Source organism: Monodelphis domestica, chromosome 4 (genome assembly GCF_027887165.1).
Source record: "Monodelphis domestica isolate mMonDom1 chromosome 4, mMonDom1.pri, whole genome shotgun sequence".
In the NCBI taxonomy this organism is placed as follows: domain Eukaryota; kingdom Metazoa; phylum Chordata; class Mammalia; order Didelphimorphia; family Didelphidae; genus Monodelphis; species Monodelphis domestica.
In genome coordinates, this window is record NC_077230.1 from 92,462,032 (window position 1) to 92,477,405 (window position 15,374).

Below are 15,374 nucleotides of genomic sequence, written 5' to 3' on the forward strand. Positions count from 1 at the left end.
AGCCCTCTGGGGACATCCTCAGTTCATTTGGAACATTATCCTCTCCCTGTCCTGTTCCTCTCTATCATCTCATTTCTGTTGTTCCTACAAGATCCAGGATGTTAGGCTTGCCTTACCCAGGCCTCAGCCTGTTTCTTGTCAAAGGGACTACTCTTGTCCTAAGTTGGTTCCTGTGTTCCCAGGGGTAGTTTTTCTTTCCTCCTTTTAATATGCTAGGTAATTCAACTCTCGTGGAAACCAAGGTCTAACTATGCAAAACAACTTTACATTCTATTTACAAGATGGATCCTGAAATGACAAACTAGTATCATTCCCATTTTTTTTAGCTTGTTTACCATTTAGGGTTTTACTTGGCACATCCTTTTGAGTTTCTGCTGTATCCTGTTCCTTAGGGCCTCACAGCGCTACCCCTTCTCCTGTTGCTGGGTGATGATGCTATATGGCAGTCTTGTTAACAACTTCCTCTTACCCCGAAAACAGGCTTCCTGGTCACTTCCAGTGGCTCTCAGTTCAGCTCACGTGATTCAGCACTACTCTCCGACTCTGGCTCCACTGATGAAGTTGATGAATTTGAGATCCAAGGTAAAAGATGTCCCACTATTACATACAAATTTCTGTTGCTTTCTTCCTTCAGGCTTAGATCGCAGCCTCAGGAATCTACCTTAGCTAGGCACTTACTTAAAATGAAATATGTTCCCTATAGGAAACTAGCTGTCTGTGTTTATTCATAGTCGCTTGCTGGAGTAGACCTAGTTCTCAAAGACTCTGGATTCCTGATCATATCAATCAAGGGAGCACATTTGCTTATGCAGATTTCCAGATATAGTAACAAGGCAGGACCTTTTTTTTTTTCCGGTTGGTAATAAGTAGAGCATTTGTGGACTCACCAGAGTGATGGTTGTCATCTTGCTTTAGGGATCATGCCTTTAGATGGGTTTGGAGAGGTGGAATCAAACTATCCTTTGAGCTCTGGTGGGTACTCGCTCTCTGCACTTGACTTCAGTCTCCCAAGAAGGCCAGAGTTTGATTTGAGGGTGTCAAAGTGAAAGGCAAAAGCCTGGCACCTGGAAGGAGGTAGTGGGCTCCAGTCTTGTTCCTAACTTGCTCCCCTTTCCCCCTCTCCCCCATTACTTCTTGTTCTGATCCGAGCACTGAAGTGCCCCATTTTGTTACCATTGTCACACAGATGGTAGTGATGAGTCTAACCTGATTCACACGTCAAAGAACGGACTGTCAGTGTCAATGGCCTCATTGTTTTCAGGTAGCCTATATTAAGAATGTTCTCTGTGTGTGTTTATGTATGTCTCTAGCATGTGTGTGTTCCCTATAATTAATGTAGCACAATGTCAATGTTCTAGAGAATGGCCAGGCTCCTTGAGGAACTAGACAGAAACCTGAATATGGAGCCACTTATGTAGAGCAAGCCTCAATGAGCTCCCTGCTTCCAAAGTCCCTGCTAGACAAAGAGCAAGACTGCTTAAAAATTTTTTTTAAATAACCCTTACCCTTTGTCTTAGAATCAATATTAAATATCAGTTCTAAGGCAGAAGAGCAATAAAGACTAGGCAATTGGGGTTAGGTGACTTGCCCAGAGTCATGCAGCTAGGATGTATCTAATCAGATTTAAACCCAGGACTTCCCACCTCCAGGCCTGACTTTCAATTGACTGAGCCACCTAGCTCTCCCCTAAAGGAAGACGTCTTGAGCTCACTGCCTTTACCATCCTTGCCATCCTTGTCTTGTGGTTCTCTGATTCTTTCTTCCTATGAAAATTCCAAGATAAATGGTGAACTTGAGGGGAAATTGGAGATGGGAAGTCAAGATTTCTAATTTAGCCACTGGTGCTGTCTGGGTAGAAAGATTATAATAAAGTGGTGTGATAGAGGTTGTGGAGTTGGAATTCAAGAGGCCTATATGGTTTGCCTGTACTTAAGATGGACTCTTTCCAAGGGACAGTGGAAGCCTGATTATGACCCAAACTACTAGTTCTTCACATAAGCTTAACTACTTGAAGGTAGACCACATTCTCCCATAGCAATGATTTGAAAACACAATGTTTTATTAAAAAGCTAAGCATACAGATTAAGTAGTATTACTAGTCACTTTTACATGCAATTAGAAGCAATATAGAAATGCGGTAGTTTAAATATCTTTCTCATTCATCCACCTGTTATCTGTCATCATTTAGTCTCTCTTGAGGAATAAAACCAATTTACCCTGGATCCCACGCCATTTTAATATTAAAAGACTTTCCTCAACTGTAAGACATTTCACCTTGGATAGGCTGTAGGAGCTTGGTGACAGAAATGCCAGAGGGTGGGATTCCAGGTAGAAGGTATGGCAACATCTGGAGGGCACCGTGTGTATTCAGAATGTCCCAAGCATGGTTGTTCATGTGGAGATCAGGCATGGTGGGAGATGATAGAAATGGCGATCTGGATCAAGTTATAGGGGAGCTTGAGTATTGGACCCAGGCGTTTGTACCTGAGGAATCCCAGCTCCTTCACAGTAGGGTTTTTGAGTACTCGGGGAAATTCATCAAAATTTGGCAGATAACATTTTGTGGCTAAGGACACTGGAAATTTCAGGCGTTTCTTTTGCTTATCCTATCATATTTTCTTCTTACCTTGAAGAGAACTAATTATCTGAGGATAATCTTTTTCTTTTTTTAAACCTCTTCCAAAGCTCAGCCAGCTCTCTCTTACAAGAGACTGGAAGTCACTCTTGTGGGCTTCATTCATTTTAATGTGTAAGAGAGAGAGCACTTGGGTTCAGAGGACTTGAATTTGAATCCCATATCAGTTTCTTAATTGCCTATTTGACTTTGGACAAGATAGTTGACCCCTCCAAGCTTCAAATTTAGCATTCAGATTTATTTTTGTAAAATATTAAGATTGGACTAAGTCATCACTCTGAATTCTTTCATCCTGGGAATTTTCCAGAAAATTATTTGATTGAAAATGATTCAGCTCATCTAAGTGAAGGACATACTCTCCTATGTCCACCTGTTTTGAACCCCCTGCTAGATATTCATAATTTGAAAAAGTCTTCATGCACCCACAAGAACACCCAAGCACATATCAATAAGCATTAAAGTTTAATATAAATACATTCATGTTAAGGGACTAGAGAACAGGGGAAATAGTCAGACTTGGGGATAAAGTTCATCAAGGATGGTAAATTTTGAGCTGGATTTTGAAGGAGACAAAGAAGAGTGGTGGGAGCATTTGCGTCTTCCTGACTTAGGTAGGCCTTTGTTTGGGTCCCCTTTTCCTCCTCCAGATCTCAAGAATAAGTGTATGGGATGGGAGAGGATACTTAGAAATTTTCTCACTAACTTAAGCCTACGAGCTCTAGGAAGCACATATACTATCTCCTTCCAGATCTGTGTTTTACCAAGTTTTTTTCTTTGAAGATTTATTAAGCCATTAAAAAAAAATGTCTTTGCTTGCTATTTCCTGGGATTATGAAGCCTGTTTGGCAGCATCTTTCATCTTTTAGGAACTCTGCCCTAAAGTCCAGAGGTCCATCCAGTCCCACCCTGGCCCTTAGGATACCTTTCAGAATTCACTGGGGCAATATCAGAAAGGAAACGTCAGAATAGAGTTTGTTGCTTTTGATCTTTTTCCTCTAGATTTTTATATGTGTTTATGTGAGTCCATAACCACTCTGTCACTCCTGGTGCTATGCATAGTATCACTGGCTCAGCCTAATCCTCCCCTGATGCTGTCACCCATCATCCCTGAACTTGGATATATGCCCAGAGCATCACTGAACCTTTCCCACCTGTGACCCTGCTTCTTGCCTTCTGTAGAAGACAGCTTCTAGTTATCTCCTGCCAAGCACCTCTCTGGCAGTGGCATGTAAGGATTGCCTGTCTCCTGGTCACTTACCCTATTCTCTGTCCCTCACATTTTGTCTTTGTTCAGATGCTGACATTAGGAGGAGCACAAGCTCTAGCAACAGATCCCACTTTTCCTCAGAGTCTTTGTAAGTGTTTCCCTGTTAAAATCTCCTTCCCCAAGGTATATGGAGAAACTGTCAGGTCTCTTGGGAGACGGGCACTTTTAAAAGCCCTTGGTTGCCTCCACAGTTAAGGTCACAGGTGGTCTGCTTGGCTCTGTTCTGTAATAGTGAGAGTTCGAGCTTTAACATTGTATGGTCACCCCTCCAGGAGTGTGGGAAGAAGATTCCTCCTTTGAGAGGGAGGGGGGACTTCTTCTAGGAGTAAATGAGACAGATTTGTAAGGGTGATTATGACAGTGCCTGGCACAGAGTAGGAGCTATCTAAATGCTTGTTCCTCTGTTCCCCCAGCCCTCCCTTCCTCTTGAGAGTCTAGGATTCTGTTCTGAGATGCACTAGGCCCTAGTACAGCACATAACTTGAAATGGGGGTAGCATTTCTTAAGTGTAAATGGTTACGTGATCTGGGACTTGGGCCTTAAACCCAAGGCCACTGCTGTGTCTTCCATACCATAAATCAGATTACAGCTGAGGAGGCAGTGGATCTTAATTTCTGAATATGAAATAAGAGAATTTTCTAAAAATGGACTTTTAGAGTTGAAAGCACTTTTAAGTAACTACCCCCAGATAGGATGAAAAGAGAAGCTAAAGAAAAAAAATTAACTGACACAAACTGGCCTACAATCCACCTTCCCTTGTTCTGACAGCCTGGGTAAGAGGTTGGAGATGGGCCTCCATCTGACCCAACAGCTTTCCCTCTTTATTCCCAGTGTTCATGTTCTTAATGTTCCCCCATCTTGCTCTTACCACTAGCTCCCACAGTTTTCTGCATTCCACATCAGCCGAGGCAGTAGCCATGGGACTTCTGAAGCAGTTTGAAGGGATGCAGCTCCCAGCCGCCTCTGAGCTAGAGTGGCTGGTTCCTGAGCATGATGCCCCACAGAAGGTAACGGTCCTCCTCACACTCCTTTCATACTCTCCACCAGACTGCCTGCCTCATGCAACATTTCTCCTTTCTTCTCCTGGATCCTTTGCCCTGGGGCGAAGAGGCATGTTCTCTGCCCAGGGTTTTCCTATCAGTTGATCTGGAAAGGAGGTGGGTTCTGGGGCCACCACTTTGGTACTTCCAGGCTACACATTAGATTGAGCATTAGAACTCCCACCTTCTATGTCAGGTATGAGCCTTCCATCAAGGAGAAGCCGACTGCCTAAAAGCTGGTGTATCACCTAGCTGTGTCTGTGAGGGAGCCAGGGCCAGGCTTACTGGGAGAGCCAACTTGCCTCTTCACCCTAGAGTACACTTTTTCTATTTTCCGTTTTGCTTTTGGGGTGCTAGCTAGCTTTCCACATGGTGAATTTTGACCCTAATCCTAGTCTCCTCTCATCCATAGGAAGAAAAGCAGAGTGTCAATAAGATGCAGGACATTCTGTCAAATTCATTCAAAGAGAGGCCAGCTGAGTTTGGGGTCAGTCTCAGGCTTTATGTTCATTCCATAGCAAATTCAGGGACCCATTCCTGTCCCTATCCCATTCCCCCACACTGAACCTGTAAGGAGCATGAGGATACCGTCCCAACATCCTCCAGAGCAGAGGTTTTTAACTTGGCTTCCAGAAACTTCTTTTAAAATATTTTGAGAACTATTTCAGCAAAATAGATTTTATTTGTAATCATACATATTTTATTGTGTGCATTTAAAAACATTATTCTAAGGAGGCAATAAATTCAACAGACCAAATTTATTACCTTTGACATTGACAGTCAAAAACAAAAAAAGATCAATACCACCCCACCCTGATCTTAAAGCTAGATCTGGTCTGGCAGCCTAATGATCCCCTCCCACAGGGCCACAGTTCCCCCCAGAGGACAGCCACAGAATGTTAACAGCAGAGAGCAGGTACTAAATAAACAGGACGCTTTGGGGTGATTATTGGGCAATTCTGCCTGAGAACCAGTGCCCTTGGCTCAGAGAGGCCAGGACAGAGCCCAGGAAAGGCAGGGTAAAGACAGAACTGCTCAGAAAGAAAACTAGTTACAACTGTGGTGTCTTTTGCATTGTTCACAGGCAAAATCTGTGTGATAGGTCATAAACTTTTAGAGGGTAGGGACAGTTTCATTTTTGCCTTTGTAATTCCTCATACAATATCTTGCAAGTAGTGTGGAGCTTAACATTCGTGTTGGTTAATCAACAAGTAAGAGATAGATTTCTTGACCTGCTATCCTCCAGGTCACTCTGTGCCTCTGTCTTTTAGCTCCTGCCCATCCCTGACTCATTGCCCATCTCACCAGATGACGGGCAGCATGCTGACATCTATAAGCTCCGCATCAGAGTTCGAGGGAACCTGGAGTGGGCCCCACCCCGGCCCCAGATAATCTTTAACATTCATCCTGCCCCCACGTAAGCAACCAGTGGATATGTACTTCTTGTTTTTGTTTTTCATAAGGTGCTAGTGATTTATTTGCCAAAGGTCTTTCACCCTCTTCAGTATGTGGCTCCATCAACTGTGGTACCCTGCCACCTCATCGAGTTCTCTATAAAGAGGAAAGGAATCTTGTTTTTTCAAGGTGTCGATTAGTGACTAGTCACTAGCTCTAGCACCAACCCAGAGTTACTCTTTAAACAAGATCACCAACTACTGGCATTCTTTGGCCTTTATCCTCTTTTCAGTATTTTTGAGTGGTTTCTATTATGTTTTTACAGTATTCAGTATTGTTTTCCTTTTGTTCTGTTATTTCCCTTCCTTCCCTGCTTTTTGATTCAATATTGTGATGATGAAGGCTGTCTGTTGTAGGTGCCCCTTTCTTAAATGACAGCCTTAATTCCCCATGTGTCTGTTATGATCCTTATAAGTCTCTGCCAGCCTGCTGTTAATTGGGTCCCAAAAGTCAGATAACCAAACCAAAGAAGCATTTAATCTTTTCACTGTAATCTACCCTTGAGAAGTAAAATCCCAGTGTTAGTATCTCACAGCCTCTTGAAGTGGAGGCATTCAAGAGGGACTAGCCAAGAGTCTGTCAACCCCTGACCCACTCTCTTCCCGCAGAAGAAAAATTGCTGTGGCCAAGCAGAATTACCGCTGTGCAGGGTGTGGCATCAGGACAGACCCTGGTGAGTCACTTCTTCCCATTTCGCTCCCTGGGTTTCTCTTTCCCCATGACCCCAAGGAGACAAGGAGGGATGTTGTGAAAAGAGAATGATGGGACACTATCTAGGGGAAGGAGAACAGACTTAGGAAAGGGGGACATTTGAAGAACTCTGGCAGCTTACGAGGATGTTGTCAGTTGTCTGAGACTGTGATGGAGGAGAAAGCTGGATTTTTTCAGTCAGATCTCTAGAGCCGAGATCCTTAATCAGGATCTTCCCTTCCCTCCTCACCAAGGTCCCAACTGTTCCTCACCCTCAGTCAGCTGTGAGCCTCGAGCATTACCATTGCTCTCTACTATGGCCTTACAAATGTGGCTCTCGCCTTCTTGCTCCCCAGACTATATTAAGAGGCTCCGGTACTGTGAATATCTGGGCAAGTACTTCTGCCAGTGCTGCCATGGGAATGCCCAGGTGGTCATCCCTAGTCGAATCCTACGTAAATGGGACTTCAGCAAGTACTACGTCAGCAACTTCTCCAAGGACCTGCTCACCAAGATTTGGAATGATCCACTCTTCAATGTCCAGGACATCAACAGTGCCCTCTACAGGAAGGTCAAGCTGCTCAATCAAGTCCGGGTAGGCCGGGCGTGGGGAAAGATCCAATCTAGACTCTTTTCTCCCTCGTTGCCTCCTCTCTTTTGTACACCAGGCAAGCTCTGCTTATGCCTTCCCACTTGTTCCTCCTCTTGGCCTTGGTCTTCCAAGTCAGATTCTTTTCAGCAGCTTCATCCTACCTGAATTCTCTGCCCCTTCCCAAATGTTGAGCCTGAGGCAGAATCCCAAACCCAAGGATAGCCCTGACTACCTGCCACAGAGAAGCAGATTTGATGCCCTGTGGACATGTCAATAAGTCTGGATATGAGTCACTCAAAAGAATTTTTCTCTGGCAGATTTAAGTATTAATATCTGGGGTGGCCAGGCTTTCTGAGTTCTCTTCCCAGCTCAGCCATCAGCATTGTGCATTTGATCAGGTAACCTGGAAGACCCAGGTTCCTCAGCTCTGTCATCATTGGATTGCCTTTAGAGCAGGTTGGAATGAGGGATTGGGGGGTTGTGGGGGGAAGAGACCAGGTCTTCTTAAATCCATGGCCTGCTGTATTTCTTAGGAGCCTTCCGGCAGTCAGCCTCTTCTGAAGCCCTGACCCTCCCTTGTTCTTTTTCCTTCCCTCACATCTCTGCCCAGCTGTTGCGCATCCAGCTGTACCACATGAAGAATATGTTCAAGACTTGCCGGCTAGCAAAACAGTGAGTCTAGTGGGGGCACTACAACCCTGGGATCCCTTCCTAGCAGCCACTCTACCTAAAAATTATTGAGGATCAACTCTAAGGGGCCATCCTTTACATGGGTTAACTCTTGATAATTACTATATTATACATGAAAATGACAAATTTTTAAAATCATTTCATCTTAGCATCATAAAATTTATGAAAAACCTATTTTCTGAAACAAAACTCAGGAGGGCGTCGTTTTATATATTTGTACAAATCTGTTTGAAGTCTGACTTTAATAGAAAATGGCTAGACTTCTCATCTGTGCTTCAGAATTTAATCTATTGTAATATGTTACTTTGACTGAAATATATGAAGGAAAATGCATCCAGTCTTAGATAGAGGAGTATTTTAATAGGCAAATAATTTCTTAGCCTCACAGACCCTCCTTTCTCGTCTCCGTAAGACCCCCCAGAGTCTGTGAACCACCCTTCGAGAACGACTGCTCTGTAGTTTGTTTGTTTCTAAGCTTCCCCTAAGTGAAACCCAGACCATTAACCTTGGGATATCTGAAAATGGCAAATGACCATGAAGACTCCTTTGGTGATGGTGCCTGGAAGTATGAAGGAGGGCTGGCATTTGGTTGGAAAGAGTCCCTCTTTAGGTATCTCCTCGATGTCAGGGTTGGGGGTGGCAGGATATGCTTTGGCTGGAGCTTGAGGCTCCATAGTTGCCCATGATGGGATCTGATATGGTAGGGGTTGTTTCTACAGAACCTCACTCCGATCTCCCTCCTATGTCCTCACAGCCTCCTGGATGCCTTCGACACAGTGCCAGGGCACTTGACAGAAGATCTCCACCTGTATTCCCTTAATGACCTGACTGCCACAAAGAAGGGAGAGTTGGCACCTCAGCTTGTGGAGCTCGCCGGGGCGGGCACCACACACGTACAGCACTGCATGGTGGGAACTTTTTGCTTTTTGATTCATGTGAATGCTTTCATTGATAACTATTATTCTTATTAAATTCTGAGTTATCAGTGAAGGAAATGGCACAGGATTGGTTTGTACTAGATGATAATTTTTTTCCCAAGCCCTTACTTTCTAATTTAGAATCGATACTAAGTATCAGATCTAAGGCAGAAGAGCAGTAAGACAATTGGAGTTAAGTGACTTGCCCAGTCACACAGCTAGAAAGTATCTGAGAACAGATTTGAACTCAGAACCTTCTTTCTCCAGCCCTTGCTCTATGTATTAGATTATTCTTGAATAGATAAAAAGAACAAGAAAGGACAGAAGCAAGCTAGAAGTCTTTAGTTCTTGGCAGTGCCCTAGTACTAGTACCTAATACAAAGACCGGTATCCCTAGTGCCTAAAATCTAGAGATCCCTTCCTTCAATGCTCAGAGAATTCCCATTTTGAGTTCTTAGGGAAGGGGTTAGGGTCTTTTCTGGGCTTAGGCAGATGGCAAAGGATTCTACTTCCACATTGGAGAGAGGGCCTTATCCTTTATATTTAAATGCTGTGTCCTTAGGACATTTGGTTTTTCAATGATCATTCAGACCTGGAGCCCCATATTTAGGATGTCCTAGATACAGAGAATTTTGCTAAGTGGCCCTGAGAGCACAGTCAATTCTTCTTTATTCTCATTGAGATTTAGCCCAGTGATCAAGGGCACCAGGGATCCAGTCTTGTGGGCCTTTCCAAATCTTCTGCCAGTATTCCTGACCCGCATTGCTGGGCTTCAGCCCTTTCCTTCCCTTATGGGGCTGCAGAATTTGTAGCAGATGGGAAGAAGGGAGTGAGTCGGAATCGCGTGGCCACAAGGGGAATGCATTGAGACTTTCCAACCTGGCCACTGTGGTCCTGACCTTCCTCCTCCCCCCAAGCCCTGCTCCCCGTTCACACTGCCCTTCTCTTCCCTTTCTCAGCTCTGCCAAGCCAAGGGCTTCATCTGTGAGTTCTGTCAGAATGAGGACGATATCATTTTTCCATTTGAACTTCATAAGTGCCGGACCTGTGAAGGTGAGGCCCAAGGGAGAGGGGAGAGAACAAAGGTAGGCTGGCTCCTGTTGTCCAGCATCACTTACCTTTGGGAATACTGAAAAGGTTAATAGCCCGGGGGGGGGGGGTGGGTTAGAAATCTCGAGTTCTCGGCCTCACTCTCGGCTTGGGGCGGGGGGGGGGGGGGGGTTGCTTTGTTTTTTCATCTAAAATAAAATGTGTGACATAAAGGAGTGAAAGCAGGCGATCTCAGGAGCCCTCTTCCCACTCCGGAATTCCAGATGTCTTTTTGTTTTGTTTTCATGAACAAGCACTACCTGTGTTATTCTGGTAGTCCTGTGCTTCGCTTGCTGTGTGCGTAGTAATTCATCCAGCATAACACAAGCTTGTTCTTTGTCTCTCACTGCCCCTGCCCCCACCCCATGTAGAATGTAAAGCTTGTTACCACAAAGCCTGCTTCAAGTCTGGAAGCTGCCCCAAGTGCACACGGCTGCAGGCCCGGAGAGAATTGCTGGCCAAGCAGAGCCTGGAGTCCTGTGTGTCCGATTATGAGGAGGAGCCAGCTGAAGCTGTAGTCCTGGAGGCCACCTGAAGAATGGCACGTGTCACAAGATACTGAGATCGGGGCCATCCTGTGGCCTCCCCCCACCCCAACCTACCTTCCTACCATCCTGGGGTTTTTTATTTTATTTTTTATAACTAATATGAGCCCCTCAGTTGGCACCTTGCCTGGTATGTGCCAGGTTACTGGGCTCCCTGAGGATTTGTTGGGAGCCAGGAATTTCCCCCAGAAATAGCAGTGGTCAAGAACTGTTGGACCTGATTTCCTTTGCCACCTTCTGATCCTTCAGGGCTAGCCCACTGTTCTGACCACTGTCTCACGTCTTCAGTACTTTTCCTACTCTTTTCCTATTGGTACTAGTGCTTCTGAACCAAGTTCTCCAAAGTCTTTACTAGAACCTGCTCGTGTCTCCTTTCCTGCTAAAACAGGAAATGGTTTTCCCCCCTGGGGAATTAGGGAACCTGGAATTAGGTTAGACTAAATTCTGAGGAGGGGCAGCATAAAGCAGAAGGAGCCGCCTAGGCATGTTGCAGTTGCTGCAACTTCCCAGGCAAACGAGAGTCCCACAAGACCTTTTTAGGGGTGGGAGTGGGCTTGGCCCAAGGGAGAACACAACAGCCCTCTGATGGCAGCCCCTGTAGATGTCCAACCAAAGCAGGACCGTAAAGGGAATTTTACATCTAGGTGGGATTGAAGCGGTCCATCAGCCCTTGCAGCATGTTCATATTCTAACACTAAACCACTTGAGCATTGTGGTACTGGAAGAAGAATCTTTGGTGATCAGACAGGTTCCCTAATACCAGTATCAATGGAGTGCAGAAATCCTGCTGCCTTGCTTGCTTATGGGAGGCTGTAGGGGAAAGTAAAGTCCAGTTCTCCTTCCTCTTTGTGTCTGATGGTGACTGGTGCCTGGGGGCCCCCCTCCCCCGTCTTGTCTTCATTCCTTTCATGGTAGGCACTGCCCTAGGTGAGGCGCAGCCAAGCTGTCACTCTAAAGGGATGGGTCCGTGTAAGCTCACCACATAGTCTCTCTAGACACAAGTTAATTGTTGCCAATCAATGCACTTCCAAGCCCTTGATCTAGCTTGGTGACACTCAGCTATCCGACTATCCTCTTCATTTTAAATTATTTTTTCATTTGATGCACTTCGGGGAAAAGTTCTCTGTTTAGAAATGTGTGCATTTGTGGAGGTTTTGGTTACTTTCACATCTTTGCTCTTGGTTTCTGTGCCCATCTCCACCACAAACAGAGGATTGCTGCTATGGACTACATTGGGCACTTGTGTCTGCGTGTTCCTGTCTTCCTACTGTTGTGTGTGTTTAACACGGGCCATTTTGCCTGTGTGTTGCCTCAGGAGGGGGAATGGAAGGTTGTATGTGGTCAGTGGAGGCTGATAGAATGAGTGAGGCTTAAGCAAGCTAGAACGTCTCGGGAAGAAAAACTGTCATTAGAGCATGGTCAGAGCTGGGGCAAGGAGGGAGAGCTAAGTAGTACGGTTTCCCCAGGAAGGCTCAGATAGTGTAGCTGTGAAGACCCTGGTGCCTGCCCCTGGGCCTTATAGCTGTGGGTCTCCAGAAGCCGGATTGTCCAGCCCCGTGGCCTTACTCTGCCCTTACGCTCAGCAGAATATTCGCCGCTTCAGAGGCTGGAGATGAGCCTCAAAGAGCTGCTGGTTTGGAGCCGCAGTGATCTCTGCCTCCAGGATTGACTTGCACTACCAGGCCGTGCGTCCTTGCTCTCCTTCCCCGCCCCGCGGGAGGAGAAGTGTCCTGTCCGCTGCCCTGCCTGCTTGCCATTGGCTAAGGTTTACAACAGGGAATACTGCCAATAGCTCCACAGCCCAGCTGGGGAAGCTTGCAGTTTTCTGGTTCTCCTTTTATTTTTCCCCTGCACTCTGGGATGTTGATCTGGTTTAGTAACTGTCAAATCCCTATCACTGTCCAATTGGTTCCTTGTTTGGGGGGGGTGGGGTGTAAGAACGTGGGGGTGGCAAAAAGGAGAGAAGAATGTTGTATGGGGGGGTATGAGAATGTTTTGAAAGCACTTTTTCCATTTTTCAGTATCTGAAAACCCAGTGTTCTGTACGAGGAGGAACTTCTCTATGCACTGACTTAGTGAGGGGGCCAGATAGAGGAAGCACTGAAGGAAGGTTCTCCTGTATGGAGTGGGTAGCACTGTGTCTATTTCCTGTGAGGGAAGGAAACACGGCTGCTTAGGAAAGTGGGGACGAGATTCAAGACACGGCAAAGGGGTGGAAAGGAAATGTTCCACCTAATGAGGCTGTTCTTGACTTTCTCCACCAAGGTTCTAGAGCCTGTTGTAATAATGTTGTGATTACTAAACTGGTGAGTGTAAATAAAGATGGTCCGTCTGTATGTCATAAAGTACATTGTATTTGGAGCTGGATTTTCACTTGTTGTATTGTACTTCTTGCACAGTCTAACAGTCCAATGTCACCTTTAATAAACTAAGGCAATGAAATTCTTCTTGTCCTCTCCTGTCTTTGCTGATGAGGGTCCCACCAGGATCTAAACATGTCTGAGAATGGGCAGGTTTCCCAGTTTGAACCATGATGTAGACTAAAAAGGACTGTCATCGTGCCCTTTAGATATAGATTAATTTGGCTAGAACTTAAGCAACTCAAATATCCACCTCTTCTAATCCAGCAACTTCACCCCTCACGTCTCTGTTCATCTACTAACACCCCCTGCCCCAGGCATCTTGACTTCTGTCTGAGGTTCTCATCTTAAAACTCCAGCCACTTATTTGACATTTCCACATGGATATTCAAACCCTTAAATTCAACTCATCTAAAATCAAATTTTCCTTCTACAGTTGGTTCCTGATCCTGCCTAGTCTTATTTTTATCTAAGGGAGAGGGGAACAGGGTGTTCTAGGTTGTAGGTACAAGCCTTCCAGAAACAGTTTTTATTGACTTCTTATCCTAATACAAACTTTTTCTAGTTTAGAGGAAGGAACAGGTAAACTGGCAGCCTCCTGATGCCCTTGGGCATCTCCCACATGACTTCTCCCAAATTTTGAAGTAACTAATATTTATAATAGGAATAAGGAAATTCCACACAGTGATAAAACAGTTACACAACTTAGGATAAGGTAAAAGTGAACATTTTGATTCCTCAATCCAGAGCAATAGTTAATCTTGGAGGATAGTTTCCCTAAAACTACAACTCGGTTTCTCTTATTCTTACCTCTTACTCCCCTAGTTGGTTACAGGGGACCTAATGTAACCCAAGACAGTGCATGGAACCCAAATACAACGGGGATCCTCACAACTGAATATTGATGTAGAAAACCACAGATTAGTGATCTGTGTTGTACTGGGTCTTTATTATATTAAACATTTCTGAATCACATTTTAATCTTGGGGGAGGGGTCATTATCCCTTCAGAAAGAGTATAGATACTACTCCCAGGAGAATCTGTCAAAGGCCTCTGCTCTTGTCCTTCCTTGATGGTCATTACTGTTGTTACCACATGGAGATAATTGCATGTGGGTTCATCAGAGAGGGGAGTGGGACATTTTTTCAGTATCCATAGTTGGGGAAAGACAAGAAAGAAAGTAAGTGTGTGTGTGTATATATATATATATATATATATGTGTGTGTGTGTGTGTGTGTGTATATATATATATATATATACACTTATATATATATATATATATATAAAGTCAATATAAAAATATACAGGTTGTCTGAATATGTAGGTAGTGAGCCATTGCATGGTTAGCTATGAATTGAGGTTTAGCCTGCCTTTGTAGAGAGTAGGAAAAGGGCCATGCCTGCTTCACCATCTCTGCTCTTCTCCAGATGCAATATAAGAGACCATCACACAGAGAGTAGATCCATTTTTCCCAGCAAAGAAGCAGACATAGGAGAGGTTATATGGGTTTAACTAAAAGAGGAAATACACAAGAATAAGTGAGCAGCTGAGAGCAAGATAACTCAGCTCAGCCCTGGAGAGAGAGAATGATCTCACACAAAAAGATATCTTCAACATTCTCTAGAATTCCTGGAGAGCAGGAACAGCATGAAGCTGTCTCCTGTACTTGTCTACAACTTAGCCATTGAAAGTCTTCATTGGCTCCCAAGTGGTCCTTTCTCCCATCAGTAAACATTTATTAGATGCGTACAATTTTCCAGTCACCGTGCTAAGCATTGGGATGAAAAAAGGGGCAAGATAACCCATGCCCTCATGGACTGATGGGGAGACAACATGCAAACAAATATGTATAAAGCAAACTATATACAGGACAAATGGAAACTAATTAACCAAGGGAAGGCTCTAGAATTAAAAAGAGTTCAGAAAGGATTTTAGTTGGGATTTAAAGGAAGCCAGGATATGATGGTATACTTAGAGAATACTAGAAAATCAACTAAAAAGCTAGTAGAAATAATTTTAGCAAAGTTGCCGAATACAAAATAAACCCACAAAAATCATCAGCATTTCTATATATTTCCAGCAAAACTCAGCAGC

General features: G+C 44.5%; 1 protein-coding gene across 10 annotated transcripts in view; it reads left to right on the top strand.

Annotated features, from left to right (window-relative positions):
- Positions 1-13,362, top strand: part of RUBCN (rubicon autophagy regulator) — a 52,085-nt gene extending 38,723 nt beyond the window's left edge. For 4 of the 10 annotated variants that reach the window (XM_056793587.1, XM_056793586.1, XM_056793588.1 and 1 more), the window contains 12 exons: positions 481-582; positions 1,187-1,261; positions 3,930-3,990; positions 4,777-4,909; positions 5,355-5,429; positions 6,214-6,359; positions 7,006-7,070; positions 7,444-7,682; positions 8,290-8,351; positions 9,124-9,277; positions 10,246-10,339; positions 10,747-13,362. In XM_056793587.1, coding sequence (XP_056649565.1) covers positions 481-582; positions 1,187-1,261; positions 3,930-3,990; positions 4,777-4,909; positions 5,355-5,429; positions 6,214-6,359; positions 7,006-7,070; positions 7,444-7,682; positions 8,290-8,351; positions 9,124-9,277; positions 10,246-10,339; positions 10,747-10,910 — 1,370 coding nt within the window. In that variant the 3' untranslated portion in view covers positions 10,911-13,362. The remainder of the gene's footprint in view (positions 1-480; positions 583-1,186; positions 1,262-3,929; positions 3,991-4,776; positions 4,910-5,354; positions 5,430-6,213; positions 6,360-7,005; positions 7,071-7,443; positions 7,683-8,289; positions 8,352-9,123; positions 9,278-10,245; positions 10,340-10,746) is intronic. The other 6 variants (XM_056793590.1, XM_056793592.1, XM_056793589.1 and 3 more) reach the window with 3 other exon arrangements.
- The last annotated feature ends 2,012 nt before the right edge of the window (positions 13,363-15,374 follow it).